Source organism: Elgaria multicarinata, chromosome 18 (assembly GCF_023053635.1).
Source record: "Elgaria multicarinata webbii isolate HBS135686 ecotype San Diego chromosome 18, rElgMul1.1.pri, whole genome shotgun sequence".
Classification (NCBI taxonomy): Eukaryota; Metazoa; Chordata; class Lepidosauria; order Squamata; family Anguidae; genus Elgaria; species Elgaria multicarinata.
Window position 1 is genome coordinate 24,247,813 of NC_086188.1, and position 20,640 is coordinate 24,268,452.

The 20,640-nt window shown below is 45.3% G+C and overlaps 1 protein-coding gene across 3 annotated transcripts; it reads right to left on the reverse strand.

Annotated features, from left to right (window-relative positions):
• Positions 1 to 2,282: 2,282 nt before the first annotated feature.
• RNF10 (ring finger protein 10) lies at positions 2,283 to 18,710 on the reverse strand. 3 transcript variants are annotated; one of them, XR_010026286.1, is made up of 18 exons: positions 18,204 to 18,710; positions 15,369 to 15,573; positions 12,848 to 13,047; positions 12,029 to 12,119; positions 11,436 to 11,620; positions 11,203 to 11,339; positions 10,430 to 10,590; positions 9,597 to 9,728; positions 8,875 to 9,127; positions 7,448 to 7,581; positions 6,980 to 7,097; positions 6,480 to 6,581; positions 5,940 to 6,077; positions 5,461 to 5,561; positions 5,105 to 5,165; positions 4,549 to 4,710; positions 2,914 to 3,406; positions 2,283 to 2,763 (listed from the first exon to the last, which is right to left on the reverse strand). XR_010026286.1 is itself a non-coding variant. In XM_063144183.1 (17 exons), exons 1-17 carry the CDS (start codon positions 18,380 to 18,382, stop codon positions 3,333 to 3,335), a joined length of 2,433 nt encoding a protein of 810 aa, XP_063000253.1. In that variant the 5' UTR covers positions 18,383 to 18,710; the 3' UTR covers positions 2,283 to 3,332. The 3 variants fall into 3 exon arrangements, 2 of the variants coding, with proteins under 2 accessions (XP_063000253.1, XP_063000254.1); XM_063144183.1 differs by having other exon boundaries at positions 2,283 to 3,406; XM_063144184.1 differs by having other exon boundaries at positions 2,283 to 3,406; positions 15,369 to 15,574; positions 18,226 to 18,709.
• Between the last annotated feature and the right edge of the window lie 1,930 nt (positions 18,711 to 20,640).

Sequence of the window (20,640 nt, forward strand, 5' to 3'; positions counted from 1 at the left end):
ATGCTGGGTGCATTCTATGACCATTTAGAAAATTCAACCCCTGACTGGAAAGTCCTATGTGACGTCCGAAAGTAGATTTTAACACATCTAGTTTCGGATGTCGTATAGCACTTCCCAATCAGGTTGATTAAACACATTAATCATGTGTTGAACAACCCACAGTTGTTCTAACTACTAACTGTCATCGTGTAACAACCCCTAATCAGGGGTTGAATATTCAAAAAGGCTGTGAAATGCACCCAGCATGCACCATGGCAGATCATGGGTTAATTAATAAACTCATGATTTGCTGCCGTTACGCGCACACTGCCTAAGTGCCACTATTGCTATGCAAGTCAAATTATCCTGAAAACAGTTTCCTTCACGGTGTCAAAAAGCAGTGGAATTAAGGATAGTGCTATAGCAATCACACAGGCCTCTGCAGGTTTTCTTACAGTTGTAGTGTATCAGTTCACAGCATTTTTCCTGAGCTTGGCCAAGAGCTGTCCACTTTGGCTGCCATTAAGATACACATTTTTCTCCCAACCCATCTGCAGGATGTGGTAACTTTAGATCTCTTTGAAATGCCTTTCCCCATCCACATCCTCCCACTACAATGCACACACTGTGTGTAGTTTGAGAGGTGCCTGTGTAGGTGGAATGTTCCCCATTGATCACAGCCTTTTTAAAAACACTACATATACTGCAGTCCCTGGTTAATTTTGCACAATCCACTGCTTCTGCTGTAAAGCAGCAGTACACACCTAAAACTGGGCTAGATGGAACAGCTATTAGGTGGATACATAGTTGGCTACAGAATTGGACTCAAAGAGTACTTATCAACGGTACCTTCTCAAACTGGGGAGAGGCAACGAGTGGGGTACCGCAGGGCTGTCCTGGGCCCAGTGCTCTTCAACATTTTTATTAATGATTTGGACGAGGAGGTGCAGGGAACGCTGATCAAATTTGCAGATGACACAAAATTGGGTGGGATAGCTAATACCCTGGAAGACAGAAACAAACTTGAAAGTGATCTTGATAGGCTGGAGTGCTGGGCTGAAAACAGAACGACATTTAATAGGGATAAATGCCAAATTCTACACCTAGGAAAAAGAAACCAAATGAATCGTTACAAGGTGGAGGGCACTTGGATCAGCAATACTACAAATGAGAAGGATCTTGGAACTGTTGTAGATCACAAGCTGAATATGAGCCAACGGTGTGATGTGGCTGCAAAAAAAGCAAATGCTGTTTTGGGATGCCTTAAGGGAAGTATAGCTTTCAAATCACGTGAGGTACTTCTTCCCCTCTATTCAGCCCTGGTTAGGTCTCATATTGAGTATTGCGTCCAGTTCTGGGCTCCACAATTCAAGAAGGACGCAGACAAGCTGGAGCGTGTTCAGAGGAGGGCAACCAGGATGATCAGGGGTCTGGAAACAAAGCCCTATGAAGAGAGACTGAAACAACTGGGCATGTTTAGCCTGGAGAAGAGAAGATTGAGGGGAGACATGATAGCACTCTTCAAATACTTGAAAGGTTGTCACACAGAGGAGGGCCAGGATCTCTTCTCGATCCTCCCAGAGTGCAGGACACGGAATAATGGACTCAAGTTAAAGGAAGCCAGATTCCAGCTTGACATCAGGAAAAACTTCCTGACTGTTAGAGCAGTACAACAATGGAATCAGTTACCTAAGGAGGTTGTGGGCTCTCCCACACTGGAGGCCTTCAAGAGGCAGCTGGACAACCATCTGCCAGGGATGCTGTAGGGTGGATTCCTGCATTGAGCAGGGGGTTGGACTCAATGGCCTTATAGGCTCCTTCCAACTCTACTATTCTATGATTCATGGGCTTCTTTGCATGCTAAAATTGCAAGTATGATTTCTAGATATATGTTCCAAGCTAACTTTCTGCATTTCCCATCAAAGAACAAGGTCGTATCACACCCAGTGGGTATGGGCCTGTATGTTTGTCAGGTCCTGTGCCCAAATGAAGAGTTGGGCCAGATTAGAAAGTATGCCACTCCCCTGAAGGTTTAGGTGGCCCGAAGTTTACTTTTGGGTGCACCCCCCCCCCCCCAACTTCCTAACTCATTTCTGTGTACTTTGGGTATTCTCAAGAGGGTACCTTGTGCTCTTAACTGCTCTGGCTGACTGCTATTAAGTGAGGAAGACAATAATCTCTGTCTAAAGCAGGTATTGGTCTGGGTGGAAGATGCTTGTTAATGGCTTCTTTTCTCCCACAGTTAATAGATCCTAAACAAAAAGGACCTTTCGATACAAGAAAATAAACTACAGCTATGGAAATACACCCACCGTTGTGCATATGGTTTTATTGTAACTATTTGCCTTTGCTGGTATAGTACACTGAAGTTCATTGTATTCAACAGAACTGACACTTTAGTAGTAATTAGTTTCAGATCAAGCCACAAGCAGTGCAGAATGAAACAACTTTCCCCCCCCAAAAAAAACAAAAAAGAGGCTGGGAGGATAAGGAGAGAAGTATGGCTGAAACATACATAGTAAAACCCCAGTTTGAATCCCACAACCAAGCAAATGGGGCCACTACGTTCAGGTCCACGGCTTATTTATACAAACCAGCTGCTCTGCACAAGGAAGAAGTTTCTAATATCCCTCCAAATAATCTAATTAGCACCGTAACTCCCCAGAGCAGCCCTACACAAGATCTGGGCAAGATTTACTCCTGCCTTGCTGAATACAATGGCCTGCTGAATCCAGTCACTTTTTCAGAAAGACTTCCCAAAACATACCTTCTGCAGTCCTTGGCCTTTTGAAGAAAAATTAAAATGAGCAATTGGAGACAGGAGCCCAATTACTTCCTCCGCTGCCGCTACCACCCCATTCTTCTTTGTAAGGGTTTCTGATTAAACGGAAGTAGCAATCAGTGAGTGCTCTACAGCATGGTATCTTTATTTACCTGTTTCCAGAGAGAGGCAAGTAGCAGGCAATAAAGGATATGTTTCATTCAGCCCACGGCAGCCACTAGACTTATTTCCACCCAGGTTCATAGCATTAGAAGCTCTTCTGCCCCTGCAGTGGCAAAAGCAGGTGGACCACCTCAGCCACGCTATTCTTCCCCATGGTCCAACTGCAAAACATGCCAAAGGCTTTAAGCTTGGCACAACCCTGCAACGTTGGCGAAGGGTCTGCAATTCAATATTTCATTTTGGTATCAACGAGCGAATCGAATGTATATTCGTTTTTAATCCCTAACCCTCCCTAAGTCCCAGAAACAGATATTTTTTTCCTGCTCAAACTTAAAATACTTTCTCTATAGCAGCAAAACACAAAAGCAAACAAAAGAAACCAGGAGACAGAATCTGTCCATTAGCAGGATCACTTTGTATGAACCACTGATGTGCTGAACAGCAACTTTTGCTTCTGCTTCTTTTTCTTGCCTCTTTTTTCATCTGCGAAAGAAACACCGTCAACTTAGACTGTTTCCAGGAGCAACATTTCCCCAACCAGGTTTGCTAAACTAGAGGAATTACTCCCATGTAACAATTTACTTTTTCCGCCCTCGTACATAAAAGGACTGTCCCACAATTGCAGCTGCTGGGCAGCTTGACAAGCACCTTTCCCACTCTCCAAGGGCTAAAGGAAAGAGCTGGAAACAAGAACCCAGTCAGCAGTGCTGGGACAGAAAAGGGCTACAGCAGCTCTCGTAGGAAGGTATCCATCTGCAAGCGCCACCCCAGGGTCTACCAGGCTTTGGATCAGAAACTGTCTCGGTTTCCTAGTCAAGTCCTCAGGATCTGGATACCTGGCTGGTTGCTGCCTAAAGCAAGCCCCAGGGTTCAGAGGTTGCACATGTTGACTCAGGAATCACAGATGCACTCAGCACGTCTCAGCGATCCTGATACATATTGTTCTTTTCTCACGGGTTGGCAGACAATCTGCATCAGGGTCACTTGGGGGCGGGGGAAGCACCATTAAAGCATGCAGACTTCTGGTTGTGCACTCTTGGCCTATGAGGAGGAAAGTGGCCATAGCCAGTTGCAGAGGACATGCTTTAAGGTGGATTTCTGCACTGAGCAGGGGGTTGGACTCAATGGCCTTGTAGGCCCCTTCCAACTCTGCAATTCTATGATTCTCTGCATGCAGAAGGTCCCAGAGCCAACCCTTGGCATAGAATCACAGAATAGTAGTTGGAAGGAGCCTATAAGGCCATCGAGTCCAACAGCATCTTATTCAGCAGGGCTGGCTAAGCCTTATTCCCATGGTATCATAGCAGTTCAAGCAAGACCGTAAGCCACGTAACTCCCCAGTACAGCCAGGGTGCTCTGCCACTTGCTGCTGGAGCCACAGTGTGGGCTCTGAAATGTAAGCAAAATGCACATACACCCATGTTAGAACAAGGTGACCATCTAGCTAATTTTGCCTGTGCCATACTTCAGTACTTTGCACTACTATCAGAGGAACACAAGTTTGGAATGGCCGTGACTGGCAATTCTACGTTTTGGAGAGCCAGAGCCTCTATGGCAATTGCACCACTATATCAGTGTTAGGGGGCTCACAGAAATATGCTACTGGAACATTTTCCTTCACTCACCCAAGAGGTGGTTGGAAGTAGATGGTTCGTCTAATTTTAGGAAGGCTGCCTCGATAGCTTGGCTGAAGGAGTTCTGGAAACTAGGCACAGGTACGCGGTCTGAGTTATCACTCTCCCCATCACTGTCTCCTGTAGCCGGAGGTGCCAGGGCGGTGTTCTCTTCTGGAAGAAAGCAATCAGTTTTAGATCACAGTCACAAGCACCATGCAATAGCTCTGAACTGAGGCCCTGCACAGCCCCTCTCTGATGGCCTTCTATTGCCACACAAAGTTTTAGACAGGTTTTTGACTTGTTGGCCTGCCTTGATTAGAATATGTGAAAATGAGCCATAAATAATGTGGCACTGTCTTGTCATTGTTTTGATCCCTGCTCTTTTGATATCTGCTTTTTCATTTTACTATTAGAGATGATTGCCTGGTTTACTGTATTCTATCACTGTTAGCTACCTTGAATGCTATATATATAGAAATATATTGAAACAGAGATTAAGTCTTGAGTGCACAGCTATTCGAGAAGCCAATCCCTTGAAGATGCTAAAGAATCATCACTTGCTCACCTTTCTTCTTTGGCTGAAAACTATTCCATGTTTCTGGTTTCGCTTTTCCAGCCCTCAACATCTATCAAGAACAAAGACAGAATCAGGACCAGACACTCACAACGCAGTAGCCAAATCCTACTGATATGTTACTAAATAAGGATAAATAAATGGCAGCTTGAGATCAATGGAGTGCATGCTAATAGATCAAAAGACTGCTAAAATGCATAGCAGACTACAGTGTTTCAGATTATACTCAGCCATTTTATAGTCCGATTGAAACTTAGACTTTGCTTGACTCGCATCTCACTCCTCAAAAGTTTCTTGTACTGAAGGGTTAATCAGGTACAACAGAAGGTTCTGCACAAGGCACATACCTGGGCAAATGAGGGTAGGGCAGATTCCTCCTCCGGGTTCCCAACACAGGGGGAAGGGCTGCCAAGACTGGCTGCAGGTGACAGTGGAGTCAACAAGGACTCTGCAAGGAGAGAAGCCACACGTATAACCCAAGAGCCACACTGAGGAAACCTATCCAAGAGGCAGGGCCCCAAGAATGGGGTTCGCCACGCCACGCCTTGCGGTCATTCTCCGCCTTCCAAGACTTATTGTGTGTGTCCTATAACTTGATTTTTAAGCATAGCTGGAGACACACCTTACTTCTGAGAATTGCTATTCAGGTGTTCAAGTGCTTTGTCAATGGAAGTGCTTGGCTACCCAGCAGATACTGTTATTAACCCTGTGGATGGTGCTAAGATGCAAACGATGAAGCTGCCACTGTCCAGCTGAATAATTGGAATTAAATCCTTTAGCGAAAGAGTGCACTGATTGGCTACCTGAGTCTCTTTCAGGTGCTCACCTGGTTGAGACACAGGGCTTCTCTCATCAGAGGACAGCAGACTGCTGCTTTGGTTCTCAGCGTCAGCAGATTCTCCTGAACAAGCACTGAAGGCAGGGAACTGTTGCAGATTCTCTAAAGCAATACGAACCTCAGGATCTAGAAAGAAAACCAGATGTTTCATCTCTAGGACAAACCTCCTCCAATGCAGTTACTCAGGCAAATCCAAATGCCATCTATTCCCTCGCGTACATTACATCTCCTTCCAGGAGGAAGAGTTAAAAGCTATGCTGCTGAGGGGAAGCAACCATTTGAGAAGTTCCTTAACTTTAGTATTAAAATAGGTTTGTTCCATTTCCACTACTTCTACATGTCCACTGGCCTGTTTCCAGTCACGCTGCGCTGGCGACCTTGACAGGATAAGTCATGAAAACCCAAGATGCGGCACAATTAATCCTTTAACTTTACCTTTAGTAAGGTATTTATCATGCATGCCAACCAGCACCCCAAGCCCCTCCTCCCCATCACAAAGACCTAGTTGAGTCCAAAAGCACCACCCACATTTGCCTTGCTTCTTATTTTCCTCCATCTCAATTCTCCGCTCCCGACGTCGCTCATCACGAGCTTTCTTCTGCCTCAGGCGTTTCCTTTTTTCGATATCATCTAAGAGCCATTGAGAGAGATCCTAGGTGAGACAAACCACTAGCAGCAAAACAATCATCTGTTCATCTTCTCCTCCCTGCCTGTTTGGTAGAGGGTAGCAGCTCACCTCCTTCCAGGCCCAGCCCTCCAGAAGCCCAACCTGGGTGCCTTAGTTTAAGGTTTAATTTTCTACTGCAGGATCCAGCCTTCACACCTGCCAGTATTTATTGCTTTGCTAACCCGATAAACCCACTTCCATTAGTTACCCCTCTCCTCTTAACACAAACCTTAAATACGTGAATGGCAACTCTTCCACTACAGCTGGAAACACACAGCTATTGTAGAGAGGCCACATCATCCTTTCGGACTTGCTCACAAAAATTCCTTTTACAACAGAAAGTAGAACCCCTAATGCTCACCTGAAAACATGTGCAATGTTTCCTTCGAAATAACTGGAGGCTTCAAAGCTAGTTCACAGATGCTGAACTCACAAGTGAGTGGCAAATGACACAGGTAGCGATGACGCTGCCGCACATCCTGCAGACAGGAGTTGCGGTTAGTTACAAGATCTTTGAACACCCCCCATCCCCACCTAGAAGTCACCTGTGTGGAGAGAATGCTAATCAAGTCCACAAATCATGCCTTACTTAACCCAAACCTCCAATTCTCCACTCGTCAAATAAAGCCAATTAGTGTGAGTTGTGAGTAATCCTAAGTGCAAGAAAAACCTCTTAAATGCATCCAAATCCATCCCCAGCAGGCTGCCAGAATTCAACCATTTTTCCACAAGGGAAGATTTTAGCACTTAAGCCTCAAGAAGAGCATGTCTAAGGCCTCCCTCAGCCAAATGCCACCAAGGTCAATCCGTCAATTAAGGGGACTGTTACCTCTGTCATGGAGTGGCCAGATATCTCCACCACAGTAGCAGTAATCTTCTCTGGACTCTTCTCCAGACTGCCGTACTCATGCACAAGGCATCGCACATTCACAGGGTGAAGATACATACACTGCCCATCCTCAGCTACAGTATTGGAAGAAAAGTCATAGGACAGTTATTGAAAACATGAGAAATGGGGCACCCCCCTCTAGTTCCACTTGAGGCAGCAGCTCTAGATCTATATCTCTTCTTTACATGCTGCACCCACAGGCTGCTGCACATCCTTTAAGGTATCTGACATCATCTCACAAACTCAGTTTGGAACCATGAAAGGACCTATCCAGACAATGGCCCCATTCAGACAACACACTAAACCATGCTGCTTAACCACAAAATGGTTAATGGAATGCATAATGCATTCCATCAACCATTTCGTGTTTAAGCAGCGTGGTTTAGCATGTTGTCTGAACCAGGCCAATGTGACTGTTCTGTTATTTTTATATCTATGTGTATCACCATTCCAGCCCTCCCTCATCCTGCTAAGCATTCTGTGGCCATGCTGAGCACGCCTAGCCCTCATTGGGCTGTTTTGGGGTACTCTCCTTATTATTATTATTTTACTAAAGACCTGTTGTATTTCCGTAAACCTCATGGTTCCCCCAAGCCTGCTGATATCTCCCCTCTTGTTATGGGTAGTGCCAATTTGGCTACAAAACTAATAGCTCTCTCACTTAAACATCAGAAATATAGGGAACAGCATCTTGCCTTGGACCACCCCACATGGCTAACAATTTAACAAGTCAGCCTCAAACTTCAGAAGCAGCAGATAAACATTTCAGAGACTTCACATACCAGAAATCAGGTCAAGAACTTGCACTTTGAATCTGGACTCAGTCTCATTACTGAGAGCCTTGCAAATTAAGTATCCAGACAGCTAAAGAGTTATTTCAAATAAACCGTCTGACCAGACTATGCAAATGCCACTAAGAGAGTGTAGGTTGAGAGGCCACATTGTTGTGCATTGTCATTATTTGTCTCATTGATAAGGCAGTTTCTTAAATTTCAATCCGTTTTGATCTTTCGTTGACCAAACCCATCATCAGGGAGCCACTGTCTCTTTCCCATCCCACTCCCTTAACGAACAAGGAGGAAGTTGGTACAGCAACTCAGAAACCTTGTTCATACGACACACTAAGCCACAGTGATTAAGCATTCTCAGCTAAACATTATGGCTTAGCGGGTCATGTGAACCATAACTTAGCATGTTGTGTGAATCATTCCTAACCACAGTGGCTACATAACCACAGTTTAAACACGCTCACTAAACATTTGCTGCAAAAGGGTTAGCGGCCTAACCATGGCTTAGCATATTGTCTGAACAGCCCCTGAGCTAACTTTCTAAAGCCTTCCTCCAATGCATTACAGTATTAGGCTAACCTTGGTAGAAGTAATAGCAAGGGGAGCTACTTGTGTGTCCACTGCTGAATGCCGTTTTAGATTTCTCACAGGCAGATTCAGGCAGGCTAGCTTCACCCATTTCACTTGCGGCTCCCAGATCCACACCAGACTCTTCTGCATCAGCCACCGCTGTCGCTTCTGTCTCTGAGGAGGGTGGAACTGCACTTGCAGACTCCACAGAAGGAGATTTCAGGACTTCTTCATCGAAAGCAGAAAGATACTCTAGAACACACTGTTACAATGGGAAGCCGTTAGCATCTATTTTTCTCAACCCACTCAAATAAGACTTTCAAAACCATTACCCTGAACATTCAGATGGCAGCTCTATCACCGCTCTAGAGGAATGTGTGGCCTTCCAGATGTTATTGGACTGCAACTTGCATCAGCCCTAGGCAGCGTAAACAACAGTGAGGGATAATGGGAGTTGCAGTCTAACAACAGCTGGAGGGCCACGTGCTCCCCAGCCCTGCCCTAGAGCAAACAGGGTTTTACCAAGGGCAAGTCCAGTTTAATAGTCTTTTGGGCATCAGTACTCAAATTATGTTTTACTCCATTCTAATGGAGAGAATAGTACTGAATAGAGAAGGCTGTTTTACCTGTACACTGCCCTGAGATCCCTGTGATGTAAATGTGGGTGGGATACAAATGTTTTAATACATAAAAATAAAAGCAGTATTTCAGCAAAACTCAAGCTCTCTCACCTTCCTCTCCTGAGACAACGCCACTGCTTCTTTGTCAGATGGCTCCATCAAGACTAGTTCTGCCACAGCTACTGTGGTATCTGCAACAGCACTGTCTTGATATTTGTCAGACATCAAGTTGCCCTCTCGATCCTAAAAGCCAAGCCAAACACTTTTTTTTAATCTCAGCACACCAGCATGTACAACATGCTCACTCCCATTTCTTTTGCTTGTCCTGGGGTACCAGACTTCCTCTGTAAGCTAGAGATGCAATATGAGAATAGCAAGAAAAAGTTGACAATTTTATCCCTCCAACATGCTGAACGTTTGTATATTCTGGGACATGCTACTCCCCTACAATGACTATAGTGAGGATGAAGTTATGACACTGAATAAGCCCCCAAACAACCAGATGTCCCAGTACAAGGTTTAGTGGTTGCTGTGGTTCCTCAGTTTCTCCTAGCAGAGAGTTCACCTGCTAATTCCATGGCCTGACCTTGAAATTAAGCCATCATTCATGTTCTATCAAGGATCCAGAAATGGGCACTGGTGACAGTGGCACTGAACTTCTTTGGTTAGCTCTTCAGTGACACATTGCGCAAGGTGGTTGTGAATGTGAAATACGAAACTGGAAGCCATCTATCTACACCTATTAGTTCAAGCTACCCTTCTCTGTGGTATTCATGTTTATTTCTCCCTCTTCCCTCCAAAATTCAAGCTATTTGCTGAAATAGGGGAATATGCAACAACAATGCTTAGCATTTGTACTAACAGGTGTCACACTGCAGGCCAGTAAAATTCATTGACTTCCTACCACTACATCACATTAAGAAAAAAAATTAGAGGGTCCTCACTTTCAGCTCCTGAATGGCTGCTTCAATGAAACATGCTTCAGGGGTGTGTTTCTCCTCGTCATACTGACGCAGGAGTGCCGCCTTCTCTTCCAAGATCACCTTATGCAGCACTTGAGCCTTAGAGGCGAGAAGCAGTTTTGAATACTGACCATGTTGCTCATCTGGGCAGAGACATAAAAAATTAATTACACCATGAAACACACATAACCATCCAGTTTGGATACATCCCACGGGTTAGCCATCCATGTTCTACTTGATATTCTTAAAACTCAAGCCTGCACTTCTGTAGGAGTTGAAGCAAAGCGTGTCCTTCTCATAAGAGACACCTAATACTTTAAGACCGATTTATGAGAAGCAGAAGCAAGTCTGAACACAATAACCATTTACTTCAACTGACTGATCGGAGATATGTGCTCAATCCCATCTTGCATTTAAAGAGAACATTAATTAATGCCACACTTTCTGATGCAGTGCATCTAGGTAGATTACATTCACACTGAGCAATAGCAGGTTCTTCCATAGTTCTTATAGAGGACCATCAAGTAACGCTGCCAAGATCTGCTTTTGTGCAGCTCCTACTCATTTCAATGGGGCTCATGCAGACCCAACTCTGAAGTAGCCCGTGGGTAGCGAGTCTTTTACTGATTATTTGTAAGCTGCTCTGGGCGAAGTTAAATAATAGCTTGCGTCCCATTCTACATATACACAAAATACACACACCTCAACCTTAATTCATGCAGATTGTAGTGATTTCAAACATCCTTGAGGCTCACCTTCTAGGTGAACAGGCTGCTCCACATTTGTAAGCTTTGATTTTGGCAGTGCTATCAAGACTCCTTTCTCCCGTCGCATCAGCTGCATGGTAACTGTATCGCCAATTGCATACTGACGAGTTTCTAGAGCAACAACACTGCAAAAAACAAACAGAAAAAGGAAAGTGGTGAGAGACAGGTGACTTGTTATCCAACCAAAAGAAGATATTGCTCAGGGAATATAATATCTTTACCTTTTGAGGTCCTTCTTGTGAATAGAGCCATAACAGATGGGGCACTTGCTCCAGGTCTTCTCACTCAGAGACAGATAGTGCAAGATGCATGCCCAGCAGAAGATGTGCCCACAGCGGGTGATCTTGGCAGCAGTGGGTGGGTATAAACATATTGGGCAAGAGGGCACTTCATGGCTGCAAATCCGCTAAGAACATGCAACAAAATTCAGTTTATTATGCTATGTTTCTCTCAAAAGTATTTTTTTCCTTGGGGGAACCTCCAGTCCAACATGTTCTTTCCCAGGCTCCCCACAATCTCCAGGCAGAGAAAAACTTTGCCCTACTCTGAGAAATACCCCATTCCTCAGCTCCTCTGTGCGTAAGGGTGCCCTCAAAAGGGCCTCTCTTGCAGATGTTAATAACTGGGCAGGTTCATAACAAGACAGGCAATCCTTTGGAGATCTAGATATTTCCAAAGCTTCTTATATTTAGTTGGAGACAGTTACCCAGACTGTCTTATATGAGCAAGTGACAGGTTAGCTCAGTAGACGAGAAGCAGCCAGTTCACATAGGTCTGTGTCGTAAAGCTTTAAAGACAAGTCATTGCTACTAACCACTTGTTCCACAAAATCCCAGTTGACCAAGGTATCTGGATCAGTGAAGTGAACTGTGTAATCCTGGTCATCACACACCACAAACTGGCAGCTGAAAAGAACGCAAAGTATTTTAAACAGATAATCACATATTGTAATTACCTACTAACAATTAACTGAAAAGGATTCTGGATAAGCAGTGACTAATCACAGTTATTTATGACAAGATTAAAAACAGCAGGATTACCGTAGCATTGAATCAACCTTCCCCAATCCGGTGCCCATCTCCCACCCTCCCCAGCTATCCTGTCCAACAGCCATATCTGGCTTGGAATAATACGAGTTCTAGTTAACACATTTGGAGGGCAACACATTGGAGGGCACCACGTTGGGGAAGGCTGTATTATATGAATCACTCTCATGCAGGAAATCAAGTCTAAAATGGTATCAAGGAGAGGGAATATAGAAGGTGTCCCCATTTGCTTAAACTACCTTTCAACTACTCTGAAATGTTAAGATGTGTTTCTATAATGAAGACTTCTGAAGTGTATATAAACATGGAGTATCAAATTACAAAGTGCACAATAATCCCAGGTACTCCTGTCTTGAAAGCCTTTAAAGAGCCTGCTTCATAATGTTCCACTGTACTGAGCCAAATTGGACTTAAAATTCACAGCACTCTCATTCTATGAAAAACATTTGCCCTCATAATTCAAAGACTAGGGAAACAGCGTTATAATCAGACTTTACAGAACAGAAACACAGGAGTTTCACTAAATCCCCAAATATCCAACTTCCCTTAGATATCAACTAAAAACCCCATGTCAGTCTCCCACTCACTTGGCCTGTAGGAAGAGCTCCTTGTTGAAAGGTTTGTTCTCCCATCTGTTCCTTTTCCCCCAGGTGCCACGGCCACCCCCATCAAAGTGGCTTGCTTGGCCACGAGGTTCAAAGGTGAAGTTCAACAAGTGGTTCAGACTAATCTTCTTGGGGCCAGAGAACTGGGCAGGGCTAAACTCTGCCCGTTGGGCCTCTGCTACCTGAGAAGACAATCAAAATCCACAATTGGGCAATAGGACCATCCAAAATTAGAACACTTAATTGGATTGAATGCTACAAAAAGTAGGGGATGGGGCAGAAATAAAGAAACCCAAAAGATGTTGTGCAAATGAGGTCTGCATGTTAGACCCAATCTAAAGATAGGAGATTTGAGACTGAATGAATGAGTCACTGCTGCTAGGTACTGCAGGTATCAGATTATGGGACAAGGAAGCAATGGTTGATCCCTGTTTCTAACACAAAGGCCAGCTATTACCTAGATCTGTCGCTTGCCTTGGGTGAAACACACAGGTTCCTCCACAGGCACAGAGTGGAAGTAAAGACAAACAATTGCCTAGGGAGGTCGTGGGCTCTCCCACACTAGAGGCCTTCAAGAGGCAGCTGGACAACCATCTGTCAGGGATGCTTTAAGGTGGATTCCTGCACTGAGCAGGGGGTTGGACTCGATGGCCTTATAGGCCCCTTCCAGCTCAACTATTCTATGATTCTATGGCAATATTTATAGCTGGGTATTTTAGATGGCGCACTAGTTAAAAAAGTAAACTGAAGACAAATTGTACAGTATTACCTACTACAGGGACTGGGAACTAAGGATGCCAGAGGAATCTGTTGGGGGTGTCAAGTCTGCCGAGCTTTTGGCAGCTCAGTGCCCTGGACTCCGGCTCACTTTGTCCACAAGCTGGCCTGATTTGACCTGTGCAAGTTGGGCCAGCTCACGGACTTCCGGCAGCACTGGGTGCACCCTTCATGCTCTCCTTGCTGATGCAAAAACCGGCAAGGAAAGTGCGAGAGATGTTCCCACAGCTGTAGAAAAAGACAACTCCCTCCCTGCTGCCATGCACACACCCCTTGTGCTGTCCTTGCCAATTCTGACACAGGCAAACAAGGCGCGAGGGGTGTGCGTGGCAATGGCAGCAGGGGGAACTTTTCTTCCTTTTGCTGAACTGCATTGTTCCACAAATTATGGCTGTAATTTGCAGGACAACACAGTTCTGCAAAAGAGGTAAGGGTTCCTGGATTTCGGGAACAACCCATCAGCTCAGTTCATGAAGGCAAGCTGAGCCAGGGGCATCGCGGGAGTCTGTTGAAATGAAAAAGGGTCAGATTTCACGACAACCGAATCTGTTCGGTGAACCTTTATTGGTCTAGGGCCCGAACTGCCCTTCCTGGAACAAGCAGCCAGGCTGGATAACATCAAGGGGGTGACGCGTCATCCCCCTCTCACCCATTTTTCCTTTCTCTACGCAGAGAGAGGTACTCAGCCAGCACTTGTAGGAGCCAGTCCTGCAAGCACTGGGCAAATTGAGCATCTCCCTCACATACTGCTCAGGTTCCAGTCCGGGTGTGTGAAGGAAAGAGTCTCCAGCAGGCATGTACAAGACCAGCTCATGCAAGCATCTGCCAAGTCCTTTTCCTTCGCATGCTGCTCATGCCATCAATTGGAACTCTAACAGCATGTAAAGGAATCCCCTTGTTTTCTACAATCTGTAATTGGACATAGCTAAGCGGATTCCTCCCCTGCAAGCCCACTAGGTCAGGGGGTACAGCTTGGAGAAGGGCCTGCGGATTGGGAACCTCTGCAGCCTGAATTAGGCCTATGGTCCAGAGATTCCCCACCCCTGACCAGTGATGTGCGGTGGAAAAATTTTCAGTGCTTAATTTTTCTGCAGAAAATTTCCCTTTCATAATTTTATGAGTAAAAATGAATGTATGCTAACTTCAAATACAGTATTAGGCAAGTGTGGCAGTTTTGAAGTTGTAATTAATGTTTTTCAGATGATTATGCCCAGCAACTATGTGAGAGAATACATAATACAGATTTGTCTCAGAGTGAAATGGAATTAATAAACAGTGACAGTGAAACTAAAGGTGCCCCCCATGACCTTAATGGAAGAGATTTGAACTCTGCTGAACAGATGAGTGGTTGTCAGCATATCATGCACAGTTCTCTGATTGCTAAAATTAGCATGTCAACAGTTTTCAGTACCTTTTGTTTTTTCCTTAAGTTTAAATAATATAATTGAAGCAATTGTTATTGTCTTCACATTTTTGCAAGTATTTCTATTAAAAAATTCCGCATATAATAACATTTAAATTACGCTAAATGTCTTTGTGATGTATTGAAACAAAAATTACATGGGGGTACTTTTTTTGGCTTTGTTGTTTACAAAGTCCAAGTAAAATAAATACGCCAAATTAGGGGAGGGGTGGGCAACTTGTGGCCCTCCTGATGTTTTGGCATATGGCTCCTATCAGCTCTAGCTTCTGCCCAAATAAGTGTGGCTGAGGGACAGATTCTCACCTCATCTCGTCTTCCACCATTAAAAGAAGGGCTAAAAGGTTTGCCGCCACTGCCATGTGCCCCCCTCTGAGGAGGCATCTTGTTAAAAGCTTTGCTTTTCTGTGAAGAGGAACGACGGGATTGGCTGGAAAAGTTCTCATTTTTGGGATATGAAGTTTCCCGTTTACGATTATAACGCTGCTTGGATCCATTTGCATTTTTTCCATCTGAAAAGGGAGATAAAACTAAATGTTAACACCACAATGCAAGTACTGAGCCTAGGAAATGGAATCTTGACTACAGCGAAGTTAATCAATTCAGCTTAAGCCAGTTTTCCCCAACCTGGTGCCCTCTAAATGGCTTGGGCTACAATTCCCAGCATCCATGACCACTGGCCGTGATGGCTGGGGCTAATGGTAGTTAAAATCTAAAACATTTGGAGGGCACCAGTTTGCTTTTAGCTTAGGCCATCCTTCCCCAATCATAGTTTATATTATGTCAAAGCAATAGCCAGTCAACAGGATAACCCAGGGGAAGTTTTATCTAGAAAAGTACACTGCATACAACTAGAAGATGTAACATGGCATATTTAGATTATGCAAGAATGCACTGCCATCATTCTATGGACTTCGTTACTACACATCCCCAAGACAACCTATTCCGATGTTTGTCTGCTGTTTTAACTCCTTAATGTAGTTTTTCTCTTTTAAATCATGCTGCGAAAATGGCAAATGAACATAGAGTTAGCAATAAACAATGTACTTTAGTTGTGTGTGCAGTAGAATGTGTTTTCCACACTTCCTAATATATTTACTTTTGTTTATAGTCTATAAGGGCCTTATTTGTCTTTTAAATTGAGGACTTGTTGTATGCTAAAGCTCTCTTCCCACTCAGCAGCAGGCAGCTCAACATACACTGGGACATTTTTTAAAAAACTAAGTCAGCTTTCTTGCATATATTGCAATATAATCTTTAGGACTGTTGGCCCATGGAGGCAAATAGTTAATTCCACCACCACCACTTCTGCTGTGTTCAATGTAGGATAATCCCAAGGAAGCAGCTACAGATAAGCCAGACCTATTGGATTCTATGTATCCAACCTTGAATTCCATCATGGAAGAAAGACAGAATATAAATGTAAACAAAAATTCTGTCACAAGGATCCAATACAGCTGATGCAAATGATAGAAATGGGGCAAATATTAAGGCCTGATCTCACTATGCTCCTATCTATCATAACACAATTTTATTCAGTGCTAGCTATTTTCAGCTAGCAGTCACACCAGGGCAAAGTACAGCTAACATTGTGCAAACACAGGTACAATCCTGAAGTCCCAACTCCGATGTGGAGATTTTTTTTAAGCATGTAGAGATAACCCATACCCTTGCATTTTGTCATATACACGGCTTTCCTTGCTGTAACAGAATGCTGGCCATTACAAAGGAGACATTGGGTCAGATTCTAACTACTGTATGCAACACTTTCTATTTTCAGACTAGATATCTGAAAAATTATCATAAATATGCTTCTATTTTATATGTATTAAACTTCAACTGTTGTGGTAATTTGACAGTTTCAATACCCTGTCGAGAAAGACTCAAATGAACATGTATGTATATACACACACATACAAATGCCACTAAAATAATGGTAGGCTAATTACAACCTTCTTCCATACTTAAATAAGTGCTTGCATAAAAGTAGCTAACTACAATATAGGGGATTTCTGCAACTTGAACCTCACATGCAAGGACTTTTCTCTAGAAGAGTTGTCATGTATATAGTTTTGGCACCCATCCTTGAAAAGACTGGCATTTGGTAACTGGCAAATAAGAAGCCAGTGGTGGAATGTCAGAATTGTCACACTGACCTTAATAGGATTTGAGGATTACGTCCTCAGCATCAACAACCATTTGTATTACTGGCTATGCAGATTAGAACATAATCAGTTCCTGCACATATGGCCTGCAAAAGCTAAAAGCAATACTTGCTCCACCCATACCTTGTATCTCCACACTACATTTTTCACTAGCAATAACCAAGGATTAGTTCAGCATTAGTCAAGTTAAACTGCACCACCTCAATTTAAGTTACAAACACTGTGCAAATAACTCCGACATCAAATCTTGGGATCCCCGAGGCCATATCCCTGGGAGCGAGGGTAGCTGATATGACAGAGTCATCTTCAAATTAAGAGTCCTTTCCATATAACCAATACCCAAAACTGAGAATGGAAGTTCAAGGCTGCAATACGCACACTTCCAAATAACCATGCATAGGATTATGCTGTCAATGTCCCTATAAACCAATCAGAAAAAAATGTAAGGGCTTCCAAAAGTAACTCAGATGTGGTGATAGGAGCTGTACATTTTAAGCTTCATCCCAAGTCAGAGAATTCAAAGTTTTTTCCTACAGAGGCACTAATATTTTATGGGTCTGCTCAGCATACCAGGCATTACCACCCTCAAAGTACCAGAGTTTACCACTGCAGTGTAAGATTTCGAAGCCTGTTAAAGAGCAAGCTGAGACTGGATTTTTTCTCCCTAAAATATTGTGGAATTTAACATTATCTAGCTCTGCCAAAAGACAACTCCCAGCATCTCCCCAGCCAGCACAGGAGTGTCGGGGTGGGTGGGAGAGTCGTACTCCAAGCCAGCTGCAGGACACCAGGTTGGAGGAAGGCTGGCTTAAGGCCATCTCGGTAAGGCGGAACCCATCGCCACCGTCTCCGTCAGCTGGTGCAGCCTGCGAGACCTGCGCGTCCGCTTTGGCGCCACCTCGCCTGCATCTCCCTTTCCGCCTCCGACGGTCACCCCACATCGGCCGCGAGCGGCCCTGCCTTCCTTCCTTCCTTCTCGCCTTTGGGCTTGGACTCACCCCCGGCTGGGCCGGCCGAGTTAGAGCGCGGCTGCTGCCCTTTGCCTCCCGCCGTAGACGAGGAGCCGGGGCCGAGGCCGGAGCCGCAGGGGTTGCTCTTGTCCATCGCGTCGAAGCTGGGGGCTGCTGCTGCTGCTGCTGCGGAGCTCTGGAGCATCCACGGGCGCCGCGGAGGCGCCGCTGCGAAAGCGGAGAACGGGCGAGCGCTGATGGCTGGGGCCGAGGCCCAGGCTCATGGCCCGGCGGCGGGGTCGGCGCAGCGCAGTCGTCTCGGCCACCTTCATGGCGACATTTTCCTCACTGCTTCGCCCTGACGAGGGAAGGGACGGGGCGGCGCGTGGAACAGGCCTCAAGCGCCGAGTCGGAGGCTGCGGGGGCGCCTAGCGCGGCCGGGCCTGAGGGGGCCCCGCGGACGGAGGAGCGGCCGAGGGAGCGCGAACGGGGGCACCCCGCAAGGCCAGACCCGGCCCGGCCCTGGCGCCGGGGCGAGGGGCTTGGAGGAGAGGGGAGGGGAGGGGAGAGTAGTGCCGCCGCCGCCGCCCCCAGGAAACCCCCCCGGGCTGCCTCAGCCCGACCGTTTTCGCCTCAGCGCCGCCGCTGCCCCGTAATGGCGACGAATCGCCAACAGCAGTGACAGGGAAAAGGCCCGGATGAGGGAATTTATAGCAAGGGCGGGGCGAGCCTGGCCTGCTAAGCAAGTCGGTTGTTGTGGTTGTTTTCCTCTCCGCTCTGCCAAGAACAGAGTCGGCCCCGACAGGGAGAAAAAACTACACCTCCCAGCATGCTTTGTGTCGAGGCTCGCCTCTCCGCTGACGTAAACGGCGGGGACTAAAAGTAGAAATGGCCCGTCTTCTTGTTATTGTATTAGCTGCATAACTTTCCCCAACCTGGTGCCCTCCAGATGTGTCGGCCTACAACTCTGTACAGCACAATGTACATTGATGGTGCTATATAAATAATAATAATAATAATAACAATAACAACAACAGCAACAACTCCCACCACCCCCATCCAACACATCTGGAGGGTATCAGGTTGCTTGGTTTGTAATGCAGTAGTTGAAATCACTGAGTTCTCCCTGACATAGTATAGCTGCTAGATAACTCTGTATATTTTGTTACATCTTCAGAAGTTGGTGGGATGATATATTTTTTAGATCATCAGGAGTAGGTGTAACTTGCTTGCTTTGCATTTTTTGATAACTGATTGTATAAATGTTAACTTGGAAGTAAGTCCTGCTGATTTCAATAGGATTTACTCCCAAGCAACTGTTCTGACCTTAAATTCTCATTTAGCTGCCATGATCGGGAGTAGCTAATTCCTTCCTAACTTGTGTCCTAACATTAGTTAGTACCACTATTGAATAAGTAAGATAATTAACAGTGGGTAAACTAGTCTGTGTACATTGCTTTTAAATCAGTGCCTCAATCCTGAAAGCAACTTATCCTTCCAGCAATGAAGGTAGTTTTTAATTACTATTTCAAAAACTAATACTATGGATCAGAACTATTCAAACATTACTGCAGTAAATCTCAAACCTGCATAAATAACTACTTGTGAGTGCCTCAAGTTAGGCAGGCTGATCTCAGGAACTCAGTTGTCCATAAATGGCTGGGAAATCTGATGGCCAGGCTGGGCAAATTGTTGAGTTCACAGGTGACAGTGCTCTGACCGAATCCATTTATAGGCCATAAGAAAAGTGGTGCTGGATCAGACCAAAGGTTTATCTGACCCAATATTCTGTTTCCAATGGTGCTGAGCCAGATGTCTCCACAAGCATGGCATGAAGGTGAGAGCCGTCTTCCACATCCCTCCATCGGGGCCAGCCCTACCATGAGCAGAGTGAGGCAGTAGCTTCGGGCGGCCGATGCTCGGTGGTGTGGAGAGGGCACAGTGGCAGTCCCTTCTATCTTCCCCTGTCTTAGAGGGCAGCAGTTTGTATTCCAGGCAGCCTGACCTGAACCCACTATGCTAACCTGTTGTCCTCTGGTGAGGTGGAGGATGCTGTCCCATCACCAGTGCTCAAGTGAGAGTCAGCTGTCAGTCCTGTCAGTTTCCATAGGTGGAAGGGAGGAGTCACTATCTTATGCTTTGCTTCAAGCAGCAAAATGTCTCAAGCCGAGCCCTGGGCCGTTAATAAATATCATCCCTGAAGAAAGAAATAACGTGTTCTAATGAAAGCTACTTCCAAGTAAGAGTGTATAGGATTGCAGCCCAATCCTAGACGCGTTTGACTGGCAGTGAGCTGCACTGAGTTCCAGGGGACTTGCAACCAATGGCTGAGTTCAGACGACACGCTAATCAACCGTGTGTGTGTGTGATAGGAACAGAATGGGAAACAACCGTTGATTAGCGTGTCTAGCGTGTCGTCTGAACTCAGCCAATGAGTATACCAACCTACCCGAACCGGGTGCC